Genomic DNA, 26,228 nt, shown 5'->3' with positions numbered 1-26,228 from the left:
CCTTGGGCGCTGGAGCCGACTGCTGGCCTCCCCTTCCCTTCTGCCGCTTCTGGAACGGCTTACGGAACGGCTGCTGCTGTTGTGAGTGCCCCGAAGCCTGTCCTCGTCCACGGCCTTGTCCGCCGAACCGCCGTTGGAAGGGGCGGTACTGCTTCTTGGTCTCTTTGGGCTTCTCCAGGCCCACAGCCGTCAGCGTTTCTGCCTCCGCCTTCATGCGGGCCATTTCATCATCCGCATGCTTCCCGAAGAGGGTCTCACCGGAGAACGGTAGATTGGCCACCCTCTGCTGTGCGTCCGGTTTCAGGGACGTAAGCCGGAGCCAAGCGTGGCGCTGCTGGTTGATCCCGTGGCAAAATCCGTGAGCCGCCAACAGGGAAGAGTCCGCAGCCGCGCTGATTATCTGGTTGGCCACCAGCATCCCCTCACTCAGGACTTCCATGAAGTCTTCACGCTGCTCCCGGGGCAAATGCTCCGCAAAGCGCTCAAGGGAGTCCCAGAGGGCGCGGTCGTAGCGTCCCAACAAAGCCGTGGCACTTGCCGCCTTCATGGAGGTAGCGGAAGTTCCACAGACTTTCCTCCCCGCCGAATCCATCCACCGAGATTCCTTGTCCGGGGGGACCGTGGAGGTCGGAGTGGTGGCATGCTGCTTGCGGGCCGCCGTGACGATGACGGAGTCAGGCGGGGGCTCAGCTCTCAAAAAGGCCGGATCCGAGTCGGGAGCCCGGTACTTTTTTAGTAATCTCGACGGAGCCGCCCTCGTCACCGCCGGGGTGAGAAACAGCGCCATAGCCGGTTCTTCCAGGCCCGGCACCAGGGGCAGGAGAGGACGAGACAGATGCTTCTGATGTAGAGTCTCGAAAATGACCGATGTCTTCGGCGTAGGCACTGTCAGGGATATGCCCAGCTTCGCCGCGCCCCTCAACAGGACGTCCTGAAAGGCAACCAGGTCATCTATCGGGGACACTCTGGTGTCCGGTGACCCCGATAGGGTAGGGGAATAATCCCTAGTCCCAGAGGACCTCGTGTGTGAGCGCGATTCGCGCCTCCTATGGCGGTGCCGCGATCGCGTGGATGATCTGTGCCGCGATCTCTCCTTCCGCCCAGAGCGAGAGCGTGACCTGCCAGCTCGTGGGCACTCCTTTGGTTTACGTGGGGGGGTCTTCCGTGGTTCCTCACGGGGTTTCTTCGGTTCCTCCCGGGGCTTTGGTTTCGGAGTCCCCTTAGGAGGAACAGGCAGGGACGGCAGGGAAGTGGACCTCGGCGGAGGAACCTTCGGCTGCGGCGTGGGCCCATGCGGAGGGATCGGAGGTGGAGAGGGATCTCCCGAAGGCAGCGGTGGTTTGGGTGGAGGGTCCTCCTTAGGCACGGGGGGAGGAGTAGGAGTCCTGGGCCGAGACGGAGTGTACACTTCCTCGTACACCGAGCCCGGTGACCCCTTAGGCGAGGGGTGCGGAGAGCCATCCCCATCAGCCGGCGACCTCTTCCGTTTGCGACCTCCACTGGAAGCAGCGTGACTCCTGGGACTAGAGTCCCTCTTCCGCCGTTTTGGAGAGGGTGACCTACTCTTCGACGCTGACCGCTGTCTGCTGGACGCAGAGCGACGCTTCTCCGGCGTCGAATGACGTCTCCTGGATTTCGGCGTCGAACGCCGTCTCCTCGGCGTCGACCCTCTTCTCCTCAGCGTCGAACGCCGACTCCTCGACGTCGACCTCCTCTTCCGCGACATCTCCCGCCGTCCTCTCGACGACGAGCGCCGCCGTCGTCTTGATGTTCCCGACGTCGAGGAGCCCCTCGACGGCGATCGACGGTGTCGCCTCGACGACGACCGACGGCGTTGCCTCGACGGCGAGCGTCGGCGCCGCTTCGACGGCGAGCGTCGATACACGTCACTGTGCCTTCGTCGACGGTAGGAAGATCTCGACGTCGATGACGATGATGACGTCGACGGCGGCTTCGACGTCGGCTTCTCCTTCGCCGTCGAGCCATCCCGCCGTCTCGACCCGGAGCCCCGGGGAGAAGGGGAGCACGCCGTCGTCGTCGATGCCATCGACGCCGACGGAGAATGGGACCGATTGCTGGACTTCCTGCCCCCGGGGAGCCCCCCAGGGGCCTCAGCAGAGGCAGAGGGAACCTTCCCAGGCTGCCTAGACCCACCTGCAGCCCGCAGTCGCCTATCCTCCAGGCCAGCCAGCCTGATCTTCAATCTGTCCCTCAAGGTCCGAGCAGAAAGCTGCTGGCAGATTACACACTCCTCAGGGACATGATCTTCCGGAAGGCACACGATGCAGACCTCATGGGGATCGCCCTTGGCCTTCTTCCTCTCACATGCTGGGCACTTCACAAAAAGGCCAGGCATTTTGGAGCCCCAAAACACCTAAAAACAGCACAAAAGGGAGAGGAGAGCACCAAGAAATAAACTTGTAACACTTTTAAAAGACAAAAGTGCAAAAACAATTCCAAAAAAACCCTTGAGAAAGGGAGAGCTCAATGCCAGGGTCCTGTAAGCAGGAGCCGGAAAAAATAACTGAAGTAAGAGGGACCTGCTATGCATTCTGGGATACTGGGAGAAGTTCTGGAAAGTTCTCTTAAAGGCACAGTATCCTATTTAAGCCACATCATGGCAGCCTATGGGGCTTGTCTGTCCCTGCCTTCCTCTCTATCATTCCTGAGTCTTTGACTGGGGGAGGCAGGTTTCTCTATGGTAGAAACTAGCAGGCTGTACTGTGTGTGGTGAATTTTGGTGGAATTTCTAGTTGAAGTACTGGACAGTGTAGCCTGTGAATATAGGCTGCATTATTTGTCTTTAAATTCTCTCTTAAGTGTCTTTGCAGTTTCTGCATTATTTTGACAACTTAAGAGAATATTGTTGATTGCCGGGGTCCACGCACATGGGCGGGACTATTCACTAGATTATGACTATACACAGAGATCCCCTACTACAGAAGTATGGGTATTGCGGGGTCTTTTCGATTTTTTGAACTTTTAAGAAGATGGTCTTAGTGGCCTTTCGTTGTCCACCCGCTACCATGACAAATGTTTTTTTTACATTGATATGTAAGTCAAAGCACCCATAAAGTCCGCGTATTTAGATAAGGATTTCTGAAGCTCGATAGGTGTACGTGCTAAAATGACTGCGTCATCCGCATAAAGCAGAGCGGGGATCAGGCGATGTTTCAGTCTGGGCAAATCCCGCCCCCCCCATCAACATGGTCTCCTCTAGACCGTTGGTATACAGAGAGAAGAGGAAGGGGGCCAGGACGCACCTTTGCCTTACTCCCCGCTCTACCCTAAACGGTGCAGTCAGCTCTCCTTTTGTCCCGTATCTCACTTTTGCAGAGGCTTCACCGTTTAACTCCCTCAGAAAGTCCAGGAGAGGAGGATCAACCCCTAATGTACTCGGCAGTGACCAGAGCTTCGCGTGCGACACGCAGTCGAATGCGGAGGACAGATCCACGTAGACCATATAAATGGACCCTGGTTTAGCGTGGATGTATTTCGACACTAGCAAGCTTAGATTAAGGGCCTGTTCGACTGTTCCAAAGCCCTCCCTAAATCCAAACTGCAAATCCGAGAGGATATTTTTGTCTTTTGCCCATTGCTGTAATTTTTCTAGAACCACTCTGCCCACTACTTTGCCTAGGGAGTCGAGCAACGATATTGGTCTATAACATTTCGTGTCTTGGCGGTCCCCCTTCTTGAAGATAGGGACCATGATGGAACATGACCACGACTCCAACAGGCCGAGTTTCGCTGCTGCTGTGCAAACTCTTGTGAGTATTGGTGCCCAAAGATCAGGAAGATGTTTGAATAAGTCCACTGGGACCCCGTCGGGGCCGGGTGCTTTACCACTCTTGCTCAGTGATAGTGCCATTTCAACATCCTGTAGTTCGAAGTCTATTGGTATTGGAAATACTACAGGTGGAAGGTTAAATGACATTCTTCTATTAATGATGTTAGTTCAAAGATTTTTGAGAAGTGATTCACCCAGGTTTCTTGATCGATGGCCAGGTCAATGTATAATAACAGGAACCTGCAAGAGGTGGAGAAACAACTAGCTGAATCTAGAGCTAACCTCTGAGACTCATTGTTAATAAGGTCTGGATTAACGGTCTTTGAGAGTGCGAACATGACCCAAATTTAAGAGATGTGCAGCACCATCCATGATGGATATTACGATAACAGTGCCCTTACATGTTCAATATCGACTTGATGAATGTATTTGTACAAAAAACTGCTTTTGTGATGCTTTGAAAACCCTAATTGATAGAATGCAAAACGGTAATACGTGCCTTCATAAAAGAATTTTGCTCACAAGGAATACCTGCCAGTATGGTAACATTTTTGTAAGTGCAAATCTGCTCACATGGCTGGGTTTGTGGGAGAGGGGAGCTTGGGAGGGTGAATGAAAAATGGTGTCCACAAGTATGTCCACCTGCGGATATTAACAAACCTATTGCAGCTTACATTCTGACCTTGGCTGCTGTTTAGAGCATGAAAATTCCTTGTGAGGATAAACATGGGGCGGGAACACTTACAAATGAATGTAGATTGTTGATTTTGCAACAATTTATTTTTGTAAACTCCGCCTAATCCGGTTTGTTTTCTTTGAGATTCTCGTAAATTTCTGGACATGGTTAGAGAGCACCTGTCCTGATTGAAAGGTGACCCCATTCTTCTTAACAATTGCGAAATGTGGGTGTAGTCAGCAAGTAAATCTTGTCAAATTAACCTTTCACAGGTGTTGAAAGGGTTGTGTGACAGCCAATAATAATCCCCACAGATTTTCTTGAGAATGCCTTGACGTTCTCAGCCTCTGGTATCACCCTAGCCTGGAGGTAGCACGTGTTTTTACAGTGACTAGCTTTTTCCTATCACATTAGACATGATTCAGAAAGGTACTTGCACAGCCAACCGAACCTCAGGTGAGCATATTTGGCATCTATGAAGTCAACATTACGTTCCTGACTGACCGAATGAAAATGGACGTGTCCTCCTAAAAGGGGATTGCTTATGTGGAATTTCTACCAATGTGGTGAAATGACTGAATGCAGATCTGCTCACAGGGGTGAGTTTGAAGGGAAGACAGTGTGAAGAGATGAATCCGCCCAACTGCGGATAATATTATCAAATCTTTTGCAGTGTATGTCCAACCCTGACTGCTGTTTAGAACATGGAAATGTGTTGTCCGTGTAGGAATGGGGTTGTAGATTGCTGGGTATTGCTGCCAGTCATCTCCATTTGGCGACATTTTATTTTTTATGAACCACACCTTTTCAAATAATGACTTTTCTGAGAGCACTTTGCTTGTTGTTGTTTGTTAGCTTTGACCAGCCATTCATCAGAAGACGGTGTCATGCATATGGAAGTACCTGGACTGAAGCCAGTAAACCCAGCAGCACTACCGGAACCCAGGAAAGCAGATGATATCCTACCTGGAGATCCGCCAGATCCGCCAGAACCTCCTCCTCCTCAGGTATCTCAATATGTATCTTTTCGTCTAATGGACTACGGAAAACAGGTGGTTAAATCCGTATGGAAATAGAACTAAAAAAGAGATTCGATTGATGTACACACTGGGCATTTCAATATTCTTTCATACATAATTTCTTTGTTTCAGGATAGTTTAATTTGTTAAAACCGCTTATTGAACTCTGGAATTATCTTGCAATAAGTAAGTTAGTGCCGAATAGTTTAGGGTTGCTGAATCTTACGGATGCATGGTTTGGAAGGTGTGGTTTATACTCAGTCATAACCTTCAGATCTGACTCTGTCCATGACTGAGCATCTTTGGTGCAGGAGCTTGACTCTTTTCAGGAAGTTCTTGGGAAGAGTTTGTGTTTTCTCATTACATTACTGTTGCAAAGGTCGCTTTCTGTTTCCCTTTCCAAGCTGGAACTTAAGTTCCCTGTGGTTCTAAAGCAGAACCCCCTGCCAGATCAGGAAACCCTCCAGTTTACGCTTAGGGGGTGGAGATTTTTTCCCAATTTTAGGGTCTCTGGAGGCCAGGCTATTTTTGTCTGTTGACTGGCATTCTTACAATGTTACATTACATTGCGTGGTCATATTTGTCCTGGGTTGTTCTGGGCAGAACTGTAGTCTATTTGCAAAACCATTTTTGGTAACAACATGCATGATTGTGGCTGTCTTGCAATTGAGGAAAATACATGTTTTGAGTTAATTTAACATTTTATGTTTTGAATACCTTTGCTTCGGACATCATGTATCTACTTTGTGTAGATACTGCATTCCGAGTTTAAGTAGCTTGTCTGTGATCTTCAGGTAGCATCAGACTAACACACATGAATAAGCCAAAGATCAGCCAAACCCAACTGCCTCTTCAAATGAGCTAAAACAAATTCCAAAATGAAAAAACTAACATCATAAAGTGGCATTTTAAGGGGAGCACACAAAAATATAAACCTGCAGCTCAGTTTCACCTATCATGTAAGTTCAGTAGGCCCGTTTGCCAGTCCTAATAAGGATATTTCAAAACTGGTAAGTGTTGCATAACTAAGCATCAGCATCTGTTCTTCTGGAATCCTCAAGTCCTCTATGAAACTCGAAAATTGACAGATTTATTTTTATTTTTATGCAGACCAGGCAGAAACATCACACATCCTTAAGATTTGGTTTCTGAATGCAGCGTAAAAATTCTCCATCTGTGAGACTGGAAGGAAGCGTCCCACCACAAGTAGCACTCCAGCTATCTATTCAGATGAAAAGGAGTCTTTACACTCGCTTCTACATGGCACCAATGTGTTGTAAGGGACACAAGCCTAGCAAGTCCTACCCTAACACTATTCATGTGCATAGGGACATGTGCTCATTATTTAAGAAACTGGTGAGGGTGGTGGTAGGGCAATGGTGCATGACAAATGTATTCTCTACACACATGATGTCCAGACCAACTGCCCTTACACTGGATTCTGATGGATACTTCTAACCAGATTCTTCACTTTGTGAATATTTCCCCAGCATAGGATTGGGTTTGGAAACTGAGAAAGCAGTACTGCTGTAAGCCAGCAGGTGGCACTGTGCGGCTTTACGCTGATATCATTCAGTTCTGTAAATGACAAGCAAAGCTGCATATAAGCTGCACTCATTCGCATGACTGTCAGTTTTATTTATTACTCCAGGTGTGGACTCCCTCATTTTCTACAACATTATCCTGTGTGCGTAGGAAAATATTGCACCTAAAACAACTGGATTTAAACCTTGTAAGGATGTTTGGACAGACATTCACAAAGTCTGTTTGCAGGGCCAGGGGTCTCACCACGACTCCAAGACCTGTGACTACTGCACCAGATGAACCCAAAGGCCATACGTGACGTGAGACCAAAGTCTACGTCACCAAACGCACGAAAACACCAAAGCGCGACCGGTCAACGTCGAAAGGAAAGCATAGCTGCCAAGGTTTCAGATTGCTTATGTGTGACATTTTCATAATTTCGGTGTAATTATGAGTGACATTGTAAGATTATGAGTGACACTTTCTCGCACGCCAATATCAAGCAATGAAGACTAAGGAAACATAGAACTATCATAAAGTACATCCGTTTGAGCAACTAGAAAATCTAAGAAAATCTTAAAAGTGCTGCAAAGCACCAGAAATGGAAGGGCACTAACCTAGTGCCCTTGAACATGATAGTACTGTTAAACAAGGCTAGGTTGGACACTTGTGTGTGTTGTCGGGTGGGTCTGCAGAAAATGGCTCCTCTCTGGCAATCAATTAAATGTAAAGCTGAGCAGCTGCAGTGTGGACTTCAGGCCGTTCTCTGTGCCACGGACTATTAGTAATGAATATTTCATTTGCACAAATGCATATAAATAGTCCCAACTAAAGTTTCGTAAAGATCTGCTCTACAATGCATGCAAGTCCTTACTATGTGAATAACTAGTTGCAATGGATACACTACAAGGCAACACAATAATTAGTTCTCCTTTTGCAATAAGAGGCAATGTCAAAGTAATGACGTGCAATATAACCAGCTTTTTTGATTTAAGTTTCAGTGTGAACATCACTGTCATTATATATTCGTGATAAAATGCGTGATTTGCTAAAGTAGCTTAATTGTAAAGGTGTTCAATCACTTATTTCCAATCGGGGCTCCAAGGAAATTCACCTACTATGCAATATAATGTTCTTCGTATAGATGCCTGAAGATATGCGACCTTTCGTCTTTATCGTAAAATGTATCATGTTACTGTTCTTTAGGCATTTATTTTTTTGATTTAGCAAGTGGGAAGAATACTAAAACTTGGAAATCTGAAGTCTGCATCCTTTCCTTTTGAACTGTTGCTGTGATTTCAGCTGGATCCATTGATGTATGGTTGCTTATGTTTTGATTTATGTGTTCTCACACTGAAATCCAAGCTAATATTTTGCTTTGGGTGTGCAAATCGTACTAACCAATTGCACAGTTTTATTCACGATGTACGCCTCAAAGTTTGATGTATTCATCCCAAGTACAGTGTTGTTATGATTCCCATCAGTCTAATTGACACTGCGCAGAAAATAATGGGTCGACTAGTTCAGAACAAATTACAGCAGTGGATTGAAGATCAAAATATATTGTCGCCATACCAAGCGGGATTTCGCCCCTTGACTAGTAGTGTTGACCAAGTTTTCTACTTCTTAGCCATTTATTGGAGAAATGTCACGCTGCGAAACGGCACATTGTATGCAGTTTTCGTGGACTTAAAAGCCGCATTTGACATGGTCCCGAGAGAAAAACTGTGGGAAACCCTGGCTGATGTGGGAATAAGCCATGAACTCCTTACTTTGTTGGTGCGTCTCCATGAAAATAATTTTGCAAAAATAAGGTGGGGCGAACAAGGGGAAGTAACGGCGCCTTTCCCAGTAGAACGAGGGGTGAGGCAAGGGTGTGTCCTGGCCCCAACGCTTTTTTCAATCTATATAAATGGAATTGTGGAGTATTTAAATAAATCCCCAAATGACGCTCCAATTATAGCAGGTAAACACGTCCCTGTACTAATGTTCGCGGACGATACGCTTTTACTATCGCGTACGCCCAGTGGACTGCAGAAAGCGGTTGACTCCTTTGGGGATTTTTGTGACAGCCGGGGTCTGGAACTAAACACCTGCAAAACCAAATTTATGTGCCTGAGTCCCCAATCATCTTTCAAGGGGGTGATAAAATACAAGGGTGAACCACTGGAAAAAGTAGATGCCTTTTCCTATCTAGGAATTATCCTACAACATGACATGAAATGGAAATCGCATATTAACATGGCATCTTTAAAATTTAGCCAGTTAGCAGGCGTAGTTACCATCAAACATAATACATCTCTGACAAGACCTATAAATTGTGCACTCGAAGTTTATAGTATGAAAGTATTGAGTGCATGCTTATATGGGTCTGAGCTCTGGGGTTTTTCAAACTTAGGAGACTTGGGGCGGGCGGAAAATACATTTCTGCGAGGGCTTGTTAGGGCCCCACAAAGTACCCCCATAATCCCACTAAAGTTGGACCTAGGTAGGAAGAATATTGAAGACATTGCCCGCCTACGTCCTCTGCTGTATTGGAGGCGTTTAATGGTAACCCCAGAGTTAAGCCATTATGTATCAGCTCTGTTTGATGTTGTGAATTGGGACCGTTTTCATTGCATTACATGGTTAAAGGAGCTTCGGGGTACATTGTCGAAGTTGGGCCTCGACCACTTGTGGGGTAATAAGGATGTTGCCTCATTCCCATCGAAAAAGCAACTGAAGGATATTTATTGGGAGTCGGTATATGTATCAGTGTATCGTAAAGGTTTGCAATCAACCCTGTCATCCGGTTTTTTGGACATTAAACAACTTCCAGTTTATGAAAAATATTGGGATGTAATTGAACGTCCATTTGACAGGAAATTATACTTCCAATTCCGTGTGGGAACACTCCCAGTGAACGCTTTTAGACAACACTGGTCCCATTACAGGATGCATATTGCGACCATTGTAAAAATCAAACAGAAGATATTGCGCACCTGCTTTTTTCCTGCCCCTTGTACGTTATTCCCCGCCGAAAGTGGCTAAAACCTGTTTGCAAAAATATGGGTACTCGCTGTTGTTCACAAGCCTTAAGAATTTTAGTATCTGATTGCTCAACCCCAATAGTAATAGGCGTAGCAAAATTCTTGGCATGGGCTTGGGTAATAAGATCACGTACTTTAAAGCCTATCGTTTAATATGTACTATGAACTGCCTGTCTAAACTTGCTCGTTTTTTAATTTTCCTTAATGAATTTTTAACAAAATGTATGTATACATTTATTGGTATTTATCAGCATTCGACTTTTGTTGTTTAATATGTTTTTAGTGAATTATTCTTATGCTTAGTATTTATTGTATCAGGGTTAGGAGGTTGCTTTTATGACTAAAAGTCGAATAAAGCTTTGAAAATTTAAATTTTTTTTTTTAATTTGTTATGATTCCAGTATATTTCGTTATATTTTGGGCCGAGTCTGTAAGCAAACGGGATGTGAAAGGCCCCTGACCAATCTCTTGTCAGCTGCCTAACATATATACAGTCAACAGAGGGAAGCTGTTTCGCGGACTCCGTGCCGCCGCAGGCAGCTCTGCCCAGCATTGGGCCTCAGAAGAGTCTCTGAATAGTCGGCTGACTGACACACACACACACATAGGTGACAGGGCCAGCAAAGGCTGTTGGGGCATTAGTACATTAAAGGGAGGCGGGTCTGACAATAAAAGAGTATTTATATCCCAACAGTTACTTAGTGCATGTTTAACAATGTGATTTCAGATCGCATGTGGCACGTGAACCTTTTTTTTTCATCATCATTGCTAAGTGTGTGACTGAGGAATGAATGGGGGGAATAAAAGCAAAAGCTAAAGCTGAGCTGCTCGAGGCTGACCTGAGTGGAGTTAGGATATCACATTTTCTTTCACACCATTGTCTTACAGCGACTGTTGCGAGTTGCGATATCATATCTTCTACAATTTCCGGTAAGACGTGTGCTCTCGCTTTCACCCATATGGTAATGTTATGTTATGTTATGTTATTTATATTTTTATAGCGCGCAGCTGCCCCAGCAAAGGGGCGTCCTGGCGCTTTGACAGACGCTATAACATAACACACAAAAAAAAGAAAAGAAATTAACTAGATACTGGAAACAGGAAAGTTTTAATCGCCTGCCTGAAGGCGAGCAAATCTTCAAGAGCTCGGATGTGTACCGGGAGCGCATTCCATAAACCTGCCGCTAGCACCCTAAAGGAGCGGCCACCCATTCTGCTTAGCTTAAAGCGTGGACAGACAGCCAAATGAAGCCCCTCCGATCTCAAGGATCTCGAAGGCATATAGGGCGTGAGTAGATTAGCAAGTGCCGGCGGCGAAGAAGATTTCAAGATTTTAAAGGCCAGACACAGCGCCTTGAACTTAATTCGCTGTCTGACCGGGAGCCAATGCAAGGCCGTGATGGTACCAGACACTGAACAATGTCTGGGGAGGCCCACAATGGCTCGTGCCGCAGCATTTTGTACTCTTTGGAGCCTAGAGGCCTCCGCTTGATTCACCCCTAACAACAATGAGCTGCCGTAGTCCAACCGAGATAGTATTGAGGCCTGGACCACAAGCTGTCTGGTAGGGGGATCAAAGTACTTTAAGACCGGCCTAGTACCCCTCAAGATTCCATAGCACGTGGCAGCCACCTTCTTGGTGTGGTCCCTGAAGGTGAGCGCAGAGTCCATCCAGATTCCTAGATTTCTCACTCCAGCAGCTGGAATAGGAGTGACACCAAGCTCAGATGGCCACCACTGGTTACCCCATAGCTCAGCGTGCTTCCCTAGCACCAACACCTCCGTTTTGGTGGCATTCAACTGAAGGCAGTTGGTGCGAAGCCAGCTCGCTACTGCCAAGAGACCCGCACGGAATCTGGGGGCCTCCACCTCAGGGTCTCCACTAAGTGTCACCGCTAGCTGTGTGTCGTCCGCGTATGAGGCCATCGTGAGACCCCACTGTTTGACGACACCAGCCAACGGTTTCACATAGAGGTTGAACATTGTAGGGCTCAACGAAGATCCCTGTGGTACCCCCAGCTCCAGGGGATAGGTGGCAGATTGGCCAGGTGGTATAGCCACTTTAAAGGAACGGTCTGCCAGAAAAGACCGGAACCACTGGAGAGCGACGTCCGTCACTCCCGCCTCCTGTAGGCGTTGGATCAATATATGGTGGGACACAGTATCGAAGGCAGCGCTTAGATCTAATAATATAAGCGCTGCAGTATGACCTGAGTCAAGTACCTGGCGAAGATGTTCAGTGATGTAAAGTAATGCCGTCTCGGTACTGTGTCCCGACCGGAAGCCGTTCTGACTGGGGTCCAAAATCTGGTTGCGAACCAGATGCTCAGACAGAACAGAGTTGACATGGGCTTCTGTTACTTTGGCGATCCAAGGCAACAGGGAGATAGGTCGATAGTTTTCTGGCAACCGGGGGTCAGAGTTGGCTTTTTTTAATATAGAAGTGACCACTGCCTGTTTCCATGCCATGGGTACCGTTCCACAAGACAGTGACATATTGATGAGATTCAATATGGGGTCACGGCACAGCGGGGAAAGTGTGTTAATGAAGGCTGGCTTTAACGGGTCCGCAGGAGAGCCTGACTTGACCCTAAGGCTGATCCTATCAAAGGCCTCAATCGACAGTTCAGGTAAAATGGCCAGGGGCTCATAGTCCGTCGTGACAGGGACAGTAGCCTCTCGATCCTGGTGGAGTGTGTCGAACCCATGGTAGATTTTTTCCACTTTCTCCACAAAAAAGGAGGCCAATTTGTCACAGTGGGAATCTGTGCAAATTACCTCTGATGAGGATCTGTTTTTCATAAGGTCCTTCAGTACCTTGAAAATCAGTTTTGCTGGATTAGGGCTGGTGGCAAATTCATGAGCGTAAAATGCAGCTCGTGCTCTGCAGATAGCTCTATGGTAGAGCTTCAGCTCAGTGAAATACCGAGTTTTCAAAGCAGGGTCATAGGATCGTCTCCATTCCCTCTCTGTTTTTCGGCAGGATTTTTTCAGTTCTGCAAGAGATTCATTATACCAGGGACTAGGTTTTTTTGTCCGGCCTTTCGACCACCGTAGAGGTATAAGAGAATCCAGGGCATCGGTGATCCAAGCGCAGAACTGTTGGTAACCTTGTTCCACATTAGTAAAAGTGCTCAAAGGTTTCCGCTCCAGTATACTATAAAACTCTTACATCGAGAATACATTCAATGTCACGCATGCAACTTTTTTTCAATCAGCATTACTTTTTGTACACTTTAGATGACACTTCATCGAAAAACACCCGTTATCTCGTAAGTGTTCGTCATTACATGTGAGCTGCATTTGCACGCTTCTTCACAACGCTCACATTCGTATGGAGTAATTTCTCACTGTCACTTTTTGGGTAACTATCGTCGTGCATATCGCCTCCTTCACGGCTTGTGGTTGCTTCTACTCGCACTTGTCCACTACCTTTGGAACCCTGTGGCTTTTTTGAGTCTTAACTACAGATCTGCATAATATTTTTGCACATTGTTTTGACCCTATGCTTTCTTCTTTCTCGACTATTGTTTTTCCGCTTGCTTCTCCTCACCTCCGTGTTTGGGTGGTAGAAAGCCTGCAGCTTATACTTTTCAGTACTAAATTGTACCATTGTTTCTTTAGATTCCCCTGATGAAGGGCGAATGAAAAAGCCCGAAATGCATTGGGATTTGCAACTGTACTGTATTTAAAGAAATATATATTTCAAGGACCTGGATTCTGCGATTATGAACATTGTCCACAGATGAATTGATTGTCGCATTATAAAACTATCATATCAATTAAGGAAAAAAACCACATGTTTCATTTTTTTGATTCTATGATGGAATACTGAGTGTATTTGTTTGGACAAATTGCTTACGAACAATGATATTGTTAACAAACTTTTGGTTTACACTCCCAGGAGTGATTTACGCTGTGCATCAGGCTACTTTGACATATGTCGAGTATTCTTCTTCATTTCAGCCCATATTAGGCACACTTTGCCAAATATACACGATACAAGCACACATAGGACTTCATCTCACAAACCTCGAGATATACACCCATGTATCCAGGGCCTACGTCCACCTTTTGAAGCTGAACTGAGTTATTTGGCCCCAAATTTATCATGCAACTTGCAGCCCACTATGCCATTGCAGTCAAGGATGCCCCCCAGCCTGTCCTTATAACGAAGCAGTAACTACACACGCAAGCCGCCGCTCAACTAATGTTCCCCTGTAATGGCTCACACTTCCATACCAAGCGATTGAGCACTGTCCCAAACCCTACAAAAGCACCACTTATTTGGGTGCTGTAACAGTTTGCCTGCGCTGGCCTCTCGCGCCCTAACTGATTTGTACCTTGCTTTCCTTCCAAATCAATATAGTTTGACTTTGCATATGGGTGTGCTCGCTCCTGAGCTATACGGTAAAATATGCCTAAAATAAGGGAGACTATTGATTATATGGAACCACACATTATACTATGCACATACCACATCTCTGTGTTCTAGTCAAACAGAAGGCTCTCCGTGCTACTCACCACTGACAAGACACGTGTTGTCTATGCATGGCATTTAAGTATGGGACGGGAAGATACAATGCACAGATGAAATACAAAAGGAATATCACTCGTATTCAAAATTAGGCTGAGTTTGCTTATTACAAGATCATGTCACCATGCCTTTTTGGGAATTGGACTGGAAGTGCAGCCTTCCAACTTTGCATAATTAACTTGTTCACTGTATACGCACGTTGCCCAATGCCCACACCTATCTCGCCTGGCTCACTGTGCCTCCCGGTGCCGTGCAACAGCTCCTGTCCTGTTGCCGCGATAGATACCCTCATGACCTCCCTGACACTGTAGTCCCAATATTCCGAACTCATTCTTAAAACATGAGCGCTGACCATATTACACAATGACACATTCATACAGAAGCGCTCACATAAATTAAATCTTCCTCACACGCAGCGGTCTTTCTTTCTCAGCATTTTATATAGCGCAAACTTGTCCCGAAGGTAACAGATCGCTTTACAAGGGCCCCAGCTCCCTTACACACAGACTCATTCATTTTGTGGGCAAACGGAGAAACTGTGATTTGTCCCAATTACAAGATGTTGAGCGTCCTTCCCAAGAACCACACCCGGTTCTCCAGCATTGAAGTCGACTGCTCGAGACCTAGGCCACACGGAGCTATCCCGTGAAGGATACCCCGGTCAGGGGACCTGCAGCACTGTTCTTATGCGCTTCACAACTTTTGTCATACATGATAAAGCATGGCCATTAACAATCGGAATGCTATGTTATTTCCCTGTGCTTATTACAATGTTTGGGCTGTGACCACCCTCCATTTGCTACATTCACACTTCTCATTGAACTGTGTAGCCCCCCTCACATCAGTACTATTTGCATGAGCGCTGTGCAATTTGTTCAATGCCTACAGCGCCTAGTCTTTCCAGGTGGTCTCCTATCCAGGCACTAACCAGGCCTGACCCTGCTTCGCTTCGAAATTGAGCGTTTCCAAACTGGAGGCCGCTTCCTCCCTTTACGCGTTCGTTTCGAGAGGAATTCTGCAATAAATTCCCCTCGAAAGCCCCCGCTCGGCCCGTACCCGTGAGCATGGCTGCCTCACTGTGTTAAAGACATTCCCTGTGCGCGTTTAAATTCCCGAGAAGCCTCATCACCGTTCACACCTCTGTGACATGGCCCCAAAACAACTGGCTGGGAACTCTAGCCGCGATGATTAGTGCGGAGCTGCCCGTCCGGTCCTGTTCTCTTCACCACACTCCTCGCAGAGACCTCACTCCGATGGCCTCCCGACTCTTTTTGAATCTCTCTCTGACTCTTCACGCGCCGCACGTCCGATCCAGCTTCGCCGCCCATTCCATCAATGCAGCTTCTCGCTGCGACGATCTCATTGTCAATCGTGAAGACCTGCAAGGGAGAAAACAAGAGGAAAAAGAATGACAGCCTCCCTAGAGGCTGGAAAGGCAGGCAGTGGCGCGCACGAGTCAGAGGCAGACTCTCTCGCTCCACGGCCTTTTAACCCCTTATCTGCCAGGCCAGATCTAACCGGCCTGGCCTTTGTTCCCTATTGACCTGGAAGTGACTCAATCACTTCCGGGTCATCAGGAGACCTGGGGTCCAATACAGGCTGAGGCTCGCCCGCCGTGTCATGGTGACGCGATGGATCGCGCCCCAATGGCTAGTGCGAGTAGCGGGTGAGGGCCTGTGCACCCCGCCATAACTGAGGCGGGGCCGATGTCTGCCCTCCTTTTCCAGATCTCCACGCAGGGCGCTCTTGTAACCTCGCGCCACAATCCATAAACCGCCGGGCCCGCTCCTCGGACCTACCTGGTGCTGGTTGGGGGCGAGCTTCTCCTGTCTGCGGGCCGCCTGACGTCCAATGACACCGTGGAGCCCATAGCAAAATGTAGGGCTGGAGCTGACAGGCCTGTACTGCACCACCTATCCTACCGCTGCACTCCGACTGGGCTGTGGTCTCTCCAGACGCCCGACGGAGCCTGCCGGGTTGCTACCTCTCGGCCGCCTGGAGATGCGGATTGGGAGCATCAAAGGGATCGCTGTTGAAATTACAGGCCCCTGCACAGTTTTGTCTGTGATCCCACCAAGGAGGAGTGCCTGGGACCCAATCACCATTGCATATGTGGGGCATGCGACCGTGTGCATCGGAGCTGTGTGAAGCTACTGAAAAGAGATAACTAGACATCGCCCTAAAAAAACCATTGTGGGCCCTGTCAGGGGCGGGCCTGACGAGAAATTAGTGTGCAATGCACCTCCGGAGTGGAGAGCAAGGGAATTGATTATTGACCCCCCCCCGCCCCTCACCCCAACCCCCCCCCCCCCCCCCCCCCCCCAGCGCACGACCTGACCACATCTGTGGAATTGATTCCCACCTCAGGGGCCATACGCATACCATCGTTGGCGGACTGCGCGCCAGGGGAGAAGTGGCGCTGGCCTCTGCAACACGGCACCCAGAGGGGTAAAGATGTTGAGCATGCCACTTAGCTTCTGAGCACCATTGGTTGCCCGCTACGGCCCCGGAGACGAGGCGGCCAGAGCTGAACGGTTGAGAGGGAGGTGGAGAAAAATAGCCTCTCACCCAGCCGACCAGGAGGATGGGGAAACCGGATGGCAGGCAGCCTAAACTAAACTTTGACACCCGTATGAGCCAATCAAGTCAGGGCACTGACGAGGTAGATATGAAGACACTACTCCACACAATGAAAACTAGTTTTGCCTCAATCAAGGGGAATATGGACTCCATGTGCGCCAGAATGGATCATATCACCCAGAAGATCGAAAAACAAGATGGCATGCTGAAAGAGGCTGAAACGCGTATCTCGATGCTGAAAGACGAACATGCGCGAGCAGCAGGGCAGCTCACAGACGTGGACAAATTGCTTAGTTGCAGCAACAAACGAAGACATCGAAGCTCGCTCTAGACGCAACAATATCTGCATTACTGGTGTCCCCGAGACCACCAACACTGGGAGATTTGAGGACTATGTGGAGCGTCTTTTTACCACTTGCTTTGGTCAGGAGACCTTCTACAGAATGCTCATTGTTGAACGGGCGCACCGCACACTGGCGAGACTACTCCACTATCGCGACTGAGATTCTGCCCTGTGTAAGGCGAGGGAGCTGAGAGACGTCGTCTTTGAGAATGCCATCTTATTATATCCGTATTTTACCCTCAAGAAGCGCGGAAGAAGTTTAGCCCCATCAAAAAGAATCTCCAGCAAGAGGGAGTAGAGTATGCCATGTTATATCCTGCATGCTTGCGGATCACTCACAACAGCTTGCAACACATCTGCACCACTCCACAACAAGCGGCGGACTTCTTCAACAAGACGGTGTTGACAGTAAAAAGTGCGGAGAAGAGCAGAGGAGATGGCCCAGCGCAGCATGAAGAGGACTGAAAAAGACAGAGGGGGACTTACATGACACTGCTTGCAGATTGGGATGTGATTGTGTTCTGCGTGACAGCCTGCTCCAATACACAGGTAATATTAGATGTAGTCATTTTAATGCTTCTTGGTTTAATACCAATTAATGTATAGAAAGCGGACGCTCTGCAGGACATTGACATTACATTCCATGGACACCTTTTGCACGGTATGACAGTACAGGGGCAGCTGCCACGCCCCCTAGGACACACGTCTCTAAGGGAGTACCCTTTCACTTAAGGGGGATTGTATTGTTAGGATGTTGCCTTAGTTGTTATGTTGTGGAAGATCTGCATTTATGGGTCACAAATGGCCCTGTAGTTTATGAATTATCATTTGTATGTATTGATAATGGCGGTATACTCTGGTCCATATGCTTCTTTAACTCACGGACGCTTCATAAACCCAGTGAATGGACAAAACACTGCAGTAATATCAATCAGAATATTTGTAGAGCGCACTAATCACCTGTGAGGGTCTCAAGGTGTGGGGTGGGGATGCAGCTACTGCTCAAACAGCCAGGTCTTGAGAAGTCTCCTGAAGGTCAGCAGGTCCTGGGTCTGGCGCAGCTGTGTGGGGAGGGTTTTCCACGTTTTGGCCGCGAGGTAGGAGAAGGATTAGCCGCCGGTGGAGGTCCTGTGGATGCGTGGGACGGCGGCAATGCCGAGGTCGGCCGAGCGCAGCTGGCGATTCAGTGTGTACAAGGTGAGAGGCTTGTTGAGTCCGGTGTTTTGTAGTGTGCTTTGTGGGCGTGGGTGAGGAGCTTGAAGGTGATCCTCTCATTGACTGGGAGCCAGTGCAGGTCCTTCAGATGGGCAGTGATGTGGGTGTGGCGGGGTATGTCTAGGATGAGGCGTGCGGAGGCATTCTGTATGCGTTGGAGTCTCATCTGGAGTTTGGCAATGGTTCCTGCATCGAGGGCATTGCCGTAGTCCAGCCTGCTGCTGACAAGGGCCTGTGTGATCGTCCTTCTGGTTTCGGTGGGGATCCATCTATAGATTTTGCAGAGCATTCGAAGGGTGTTGAAGCAGGAGGACGAGACAGCGTTGACTTGCAGGGTCATTGAAAGCGATGAGTCCAGGATGACTCCCAGGTTGCGTGCGTGGTCGGTGGGCGTGGTTGCGGCTCCCAGTGCGGGTGGCCACCAAGAGTCGTCCCAGGCTGAAGGGGTGGATCCAAGGATGAGGACTTATGTCTTGTCTGAGTTAAGTTTCAGGCAGCTGGTCTGCATCCAGTTGGCGACTGCCTTCCTTCCTTCATGGAGACTGGTTTTGGCGGTGGCAGGATTTTTGGTGAGTGAAAGGATCAGGCGAGTGTTGTCGGCGTAGGTGATGATGTTGAGGTTGTGTGAGCGGATGATGTTGGCGAGAGGAGCCATATAGATGTTGAAGAGGGTAGGGCTCAGGGATGATCCTTGAGGTACGCTACAGATGATTTTGGTGGCTTCAGAACAGAAGGCCGGGAGCCGGACCCTCTGGATTCTGTTTGTGTGGAAGGAGGTGATCCAGTCCAGGGTTTTGTTGCGTAGTCCAGCGTCCTGTAGGTGTGTGCGCAGGGTGTGGTGGCAGACTGTGTCGAAGGTGGCCGAGAGGTCCAGGAAGATGAGGGCCGTGGTTTCACCATTGTCCAGTAGGGTCCTGATGTCGTCTGTGGCAGGTATGAGGGCGGTTTCGGTGCTGTGGTTGCTGCCGAAACCAGTTTGGGACTCCTCGAGGAAGTGGGTCAGTTGCTTGTTGACTATCTTTTCAATGACTTTCACCGGGAATGGGAGGAGGGATAGGGATAATGTGGACCAAATGTTTCAATTGTTTTTTGATGTAATGGGAGGGATTGAGAGAGAGGGGCATGTACATGCCAAGTTTGGGTCGCCATTGTGGGGGGAATGTTGGGGTAAAAAGGTAGGTGTTTTTGTGCTAGTCCTAATAATCAGATAGTGCAGATTTTTCTCACATGCAGCCATCAGTGCAGATTTGATAGGCCCAAGTACATGTTGGAGATTGGGTGATGTCGGGTGAGGGACAGAAGACCAACACCATCGCGGGCATGAGCATCCTCACTTGGAATGTTAGAGGGCTGGGAGACCCCAGACAGAAACGACACATTCTGGCATACCGAGACAGACACCATGTCAGCATAGCTATGCTGCAGAAAACACACACCCTTCTCCAAAAACAGCTCCAGTTTGACACAAGATGAGCCTCGCATAGATACTTCTCCGTGTACTCTGCCTTTTCCAGGGGGGCTGCAATCCTCGTCAAAAAAGCGGTACCGTACCAAGGCAACACCCCTATGGTCGTCGCAATGTCTAGGTTCCCTTTGCTTCCTTCAGGGTTTCGACAAATTGGACACGATAGGGATCTCGACGGTTGGAGACCTAGTACATAGGGGCAGACTACTGACATTTGCTGAGCTGCAGGCCAAACACTCTCTTGCACTGACTGAATCCTTTCGATATCTGCAAATCAAACAAACCATCCTCGCTGCAATTCCCGACCTCACATCCATACCTGAAACTTCCCCCCTGGAGGATAGACTACTGTCTGAACCTCTCCCTGTGAAGGCCATCTCATACACTTACCACAAGCTCTGTAACAATCTCCCTGACTCCTTCCAACCTCTGCGGAACAAATGGGAGGACGACTTGGGTCTTTTAGATGATGAGGAATGGCAGGCGGCCCTAATGTCCCCTAGGGAGGCGGCTATCTACCATCGCTTCAGACTGATCCAACTGAAGGTCTTACATAGAGCCTACATGTCTGCTCCAACACTGGCCAAAACTGGTAGACGCCCTGACTTGTTGTGTCTGAGGTTGCGGCTCACCTGGCACCTTCTATCACACCCTATGGGACTGCCCGGTGATTCAACACTTTTGGGGTGGAACTATTCGTAGGATGGGCAACTCCCTGGGTAAGACAGTCCCGCAATCGCCGAAGGAGTGTGTCCTTAATATGTGGGAACCTAATGACCTGAACGAACTGGAACTACAGTGGATGGCGCTGGGTTTCCTCCTTGCCAAGCGGTCAATTGCTATGAAATGGGGTGCTACAGAGAGGCTGCTGGTGGTGGACTGGATGGCTGAGAAGGACCGTTGCATGATTGCCGAAAAAACTGTGTACAAAGTCAGAGGCTGCCCCAAGAAATGGGATAAGAAATGGGGACACTGGAACAAATATCGAGGTGAACTCTGAATCTCCGACAACTGAGCTGGCTATGGCCCGAGCCGAACCCATATGACGAAATGTATGCAAACTTATTTTCCTTCTTGATTTGTACATTGATTCAATTGTGTCGTTTTCAATATGACTGATTTCATGACTGTTTTTCTTTCCAATAAAATATTATTTAAAAAAAAAAAAAAAAGCGGTACCGTACATCGAGGAGGGCTCACACTTGACCCACAGGGGAGGTTTTGCGTGACATGGGGGGAGGATGGCATCGGCTTCTGTCACGCTGGTGTGTAGCTATGGACCTAATGTGGACGATGAAGATCATTACATTACCTTATGGGCACGCATAGTGAATACAGGCTCGACCCATCCCATATGGTGAGGAGACTTTTCAATTTAATGTTGCACCCCTCATACGACCGCTCACACCCAGTGCCACACCAATACTCCAAAGCACAGAGCCAACTCCACCCAATAGTCACTGACAAAATGCTAGTGGACGTATGGAGCCCCCATCACCCTGCAAAGCGCGAGGGTACATTTCACTCTGCAGTACACAACAATTGGTCTAGGTTGGACTTGTAGCTGGTACCTCAAGACATTGCGCTACGTACTTTCTCCGCTCGCCATTTAGCGTGCACCTATTCAGACCACTCTCCTGTGATTGTCAGTGAGCCTCCCGGGAATGTCACCCAAACTGTACAGTGGCGTCTGCTGCCGGATGTGCTCCTGGATGCGGTATTAACCCCTTCGGTGCTGATGACGGCTCCCAGTCGTCATCAGTTACGGTGGGCGTGTGCTGATGACGGCCGGGAGCCGCCATGACCACGCCCGCAATCGGAATGTGCCTCACAAACGCAGAATTCCGGCCGTGGCGGAGGGGTTAAAGTCTGAACTAGTAGAAACACTATAAGAATATCTGAGAATTGATATAGACTCTGTGCCGTCCCTGGCCACAATATGAGAGGTCCTGAAAGTCACCGTGAGGTTCCACTGCATAGCAAAGGGGGAGAGGGGGGGGGGGGGTAATCCTCAAAGACATTCGCATAAAGATAGCACGCCTGGAACGCCAGATTAAGCAACTGGAGACAAATGTGTAGGGAGCGCGTGAAGGTCCCACAAAGGCCAAGATACAGGAGACCTTAACAGAGTACCAGGCTGAAGCGTAAAGGGAATGTCTCTTTCGATGCAAATATCACACAGCGTGAAGATACGGTGAGGGAGTGCGCCCTGGCAAAGTACTTGCCGAGACCATTTGGCCACCTAGAACAGCGAATCATGTACTGGTCATTCGAGATAGGGAAGGGGTCGCGCATCGGGACACGACGGTCATAATAGGGGTTTTTACTGCGCACTACCGCACACTGTATACGTCATGTGCAGTGCGACAAGATGAGACCCTGCAATACTTGCAGCAGATAGAATTGGCTTTGCTTAGCAACCGGCAGAGGGAATTCTTAGCGACTGACTTGGGATTAGACGAAATACAGGAAGCCATAATGCAAATAAGTAACGGCAAGGCGCCGGGACCTGACGACCTAGGTATAGAATTTTACAAGAACTACATAGATACGATGGCTCCCTTCCTGAAAGCAGTTTATGAGGAGGCTGCCCAAACGGGGATACTCCCGCCCACCATGCAGAAAGCAATGCTAGTCTCATTACTGAAGCCCGGAAAGGCCCCCGAATCCACTGACTCGTATAGACCTCCATCACTGATATACTGCGACATCAAGATATTGGCAAAGGTCCTTACTAATAGGCTTACACTCTTGATGGATAGACTTATTCGACCTGACCAAGCGTGTTTCAAGACTGGCCGGTCAACCTCACATAACCTACCTTCTCCATCCTGCATGATATCGACCAGAAGGAACAGGTGGTGGTGGTTTTCCTAGACGCCATCAAAGCGTTTGACTCCCTGGAATGGGGGATACCTCCTCGCGGTCTTGACACACATGGGATTTCCCATGTGGATTAAATTGCTGTACAATCAGACCTGCACCTCCCGACCCTTTTGCATCACCAGAGGCACGCGGCAGGGGTGCCCCGTTTCACCACTGCTATTCGCAATAGCCATGGAACCGTTTGCGGCTATGCTGCATCAGCACCACAAGCAATATGCGCTATAGTACCCCATGAGGCCCATTTTAATATCGCTCAACGCGGATGATATCACGCTGAATGTGCGAAATCCTGCTGAAGGATTAAAGGCCATGATACACAAAATAATAAAATTTGGGGCCTTCTCAGGAATTACCATCAACTGGGGTAAATCCTAAGTCATGACGCTCACGAACTGTACCACTTCGTTTCAAATGGATTACCCGCTGCTGTGGAGCGATGACTAGGTTCGTTATCTGGAAATCACCATCACCAGAGACCAGGAATAACTTCTGCGAGCTAACTGTGGGGTGGCCTTAGCTAAGGTAGAAGACCTGATCCACAGGTGTATGGCTCTCCCGCTCTCTCTAGCAGGCCGGATAGCCTTAATGAAGATGGTCATCATGCCCAAATTTTTATACTTGTTCACAAATATCCCTTTCCCCCATGGGCGCCCTTTCTTCACTAGGCTGAAGAGTCAATTCATCCGTCTTGCAAGGGCGGGAAACAACCTTGGAATAAATGGTGCACCCTCACGTTGCGATTTCCTCAGGGTGGGTTTGAAGCGCCCAATCTTGAACTCTACTATCTCAGTGCTCAGGGACACTTCCCCGCCTACTGGATCGCGCTTCCGCCCTTTATGACACACTTGGCAGTGAAGCAGGGGCTTATAGCGCCATTACCTCTTGTGGGATTCCTGGGTTTAGATAACAAAATGGCCAGGGGCAGAAGATCCAGTGTGGCGTGTACCAATATAGCGTGGCGCGCCATTGCCCAAAGGTCCCACGTTCCCATGCTATATTCCCCGCTACTCCCCCTGCTCGACCAACATAATCTGCCAGTCACACGGGAAGGGATCTGTAATTGCATGCTTCTCAAACTAGGCATAAATACTTTGGGAGAGATGTACCATCAGGGGCAATTCAAAAGCGCGCCCGAATTTGTAGGCGACACATCCTCCACCACCATGGACCAATTCCTCTATATTCGCTTGCGACAAGCTGTCAATGCTGCTACCCCCACGTTCCCAGAGGAACCTACCACATTACTACCATTGCACCAAATGTTAGACAGGGGCGCCACATGCTGTGTCCCATATATATATATATATATAAAGCCTCCTGGTGTTAGCAAAGAACTTGGGGTGATCAAGGATTTTAAAGCTGATGCTATACAAGTGTGGCCTCGTATGTAGCTGCATTCCCTGAATTACCTGCCATGAGACTGCACACATTTACCAAGTCTAAAATCCAGCTACATTAATTGATCTGTACTAGTACCACAGTGCAGGGTTGAGACTTGGGGGGCGAGAGTATAACATGATCAAACTGATGTCCTCTGCATATCAGCAGAAGATGAAATCTGGTTACAATCTAGAGTAAGCATGGTTTTTATTAGAGGAATTATTTGTTTTAGTCTATAATTTCCAACTCATTGCGATACTTTGTCTCATTATTATTCTGTTATTTTACCTTGCATGAACATGGTAGGTCTGATTGTTGTTCTTACTTCGTTTACCTGTTAATTTTGTGCCCAGAGACACAGGAAGCCTTACCCTAACAAACGTGGACCCCCCAGCTTAAACGTCCAAATTCCAACACAGGAAAAAGTGAAATCGGATGTGAGAAAACCAGCAGCAGAATCTCCAGAGTCTGTCCAACCCATCATAAGGTAAGAAGTGAAAGTTCAAATCCATTTCCCTTTATTTGAAAACTGCATGAAATTTCCTTCAGTCTTCCTTCGTGCATGCTTTCGTTGTGCATCAATGTGCTGTAGGAGTTTGCTTTGCCATTGTTAATTTAGTTAGTTGACATTTTGTATTTGAACTAGAACTGCAACGCAGCGTCTATCTTAGTAGCCAGAATTTCTATCATGCACAGTGTCTATTGATACTGTTTGGGCCACCAGATACTTGATTGGTTAAACTGGAAGCCTACCTCTTACTTGCATTTCTTTCTGAATCCTAGCATCCTTTATTAAACATTGGCTCATTCAGCACTCAATAGTGTGTGTTTCACTGTGGAGTTCCTTGTTGTAATAGAGGTCTAAAAAGATAGTCTTTTAGATTTTAAAAGAATATAATGTGTACTTTAGCTCATACTATAAAGAGTACATTTTCTGGTTTTGGCCATCACAGTTGTATTTGTTATGCATGTGCCCATTTTATTATAGCCTTATAGCCCGCCGTAGAGGGCTATACCGGCTATTAAAGGCTCTCTCCTGGGCGAGGGCCTTTAACAAGGGAGAGGGACTTTAATCGCTGGTATAGCCCAGCTACGAAGGGCTATAAGGCTATTCGAACATTCTGCCACTAGAGGCTAGAATGTTCTAACAAAAAAGAACAAAGCCTTATGGGAGCGTGAGAGAATTGGAATCCCCTCAGGCTCCCTGAAGCCTTTGCTCACAGCCAGAGCTGTGAGCAACGAAACATTGGAATGTTGGAGCTCCAGGCTTATACCAGCCCTTAGAAGCCCGGAGCACTCCATTGTTTTCAATGGAGCTCCCAACATTCCAATGTTCGAATTATCTATTAAGGTAGGGGCAGTTCCATCAGAAACACTTTAGATATCTTCATTGATGCACAGTTCAGTAATGCAGCCTTGGTGTCTGTTTGTTCAATAGAAGGTGTACACAGCAAGGCAGAATCGAAAAACAAAAAACATTAACAATACTAAATCGTCAGTTTAAATATCTTTTAGGGTATGATTAGTAGTTGTTATTTATCAGTTTAAATATATTTAAGGTGTATGATTAGTAAAAGACTGGTTTGGACATGGTTTCTTAGGTACAAAGTGTGGGTAGAAGCATACCAAGCTTTTGAATGGCCTACCTTGCACCTATTTTGGTGGGGCAGAATTAGTGAGATTTAAAACGCAAGAAGCTGGATTTCTGTACTGACGGGGGGAGTTGGTTGTTCTGAAAAGTGCCCTGAGATCAAATGGTAGGGTATTCAAGTTTAAAGGGTGTA

General features: G+C 48.0%; 1 protein-coding gene across 1 annotated transcript in view; it reads left to right on the top strand.

Moving 5' to 3' along the window:
• The window catches only part of MAN1B1 (mannosidase alpha class 1B member 1), a 387,442-nt gene that overhangs the window by 120,724 nt on the left and 240,490 nt on the right, over positions 1 to 26,228 (top strand). Inside the window, exons 3-4 of the mRNA XM_086921150.1 lie at positions 5,322 to 5,473; positions 24,798 to 24,931. Coding sequence (XP_086777276.1) covers positions 5,322 to 5,473; positions 24,798 to 24,931 — 286 coding nt within the window. The remainder of the gene's footprint in view (positions 1 to 5,321; positions 5,474 to 24,797; positions 24,932 to 26,228) is intronic.

This window comes from Lissotriton vulgaris, chromosome 5, assembly GCF_964263255.1.
Source record: "Lissotriton vulgaris chromosome 5, aLisVul1.2, whole genome shotgun sequence".
NCBI lineage: Eukaryota > Metazoa > Chordata > Amphibia > Caudata > Salamandridae > Lissotriton > Lissotriton vulgaris.
This window is presented reverse-complemented; position numbering and strand designations above follow the sequence as displayed.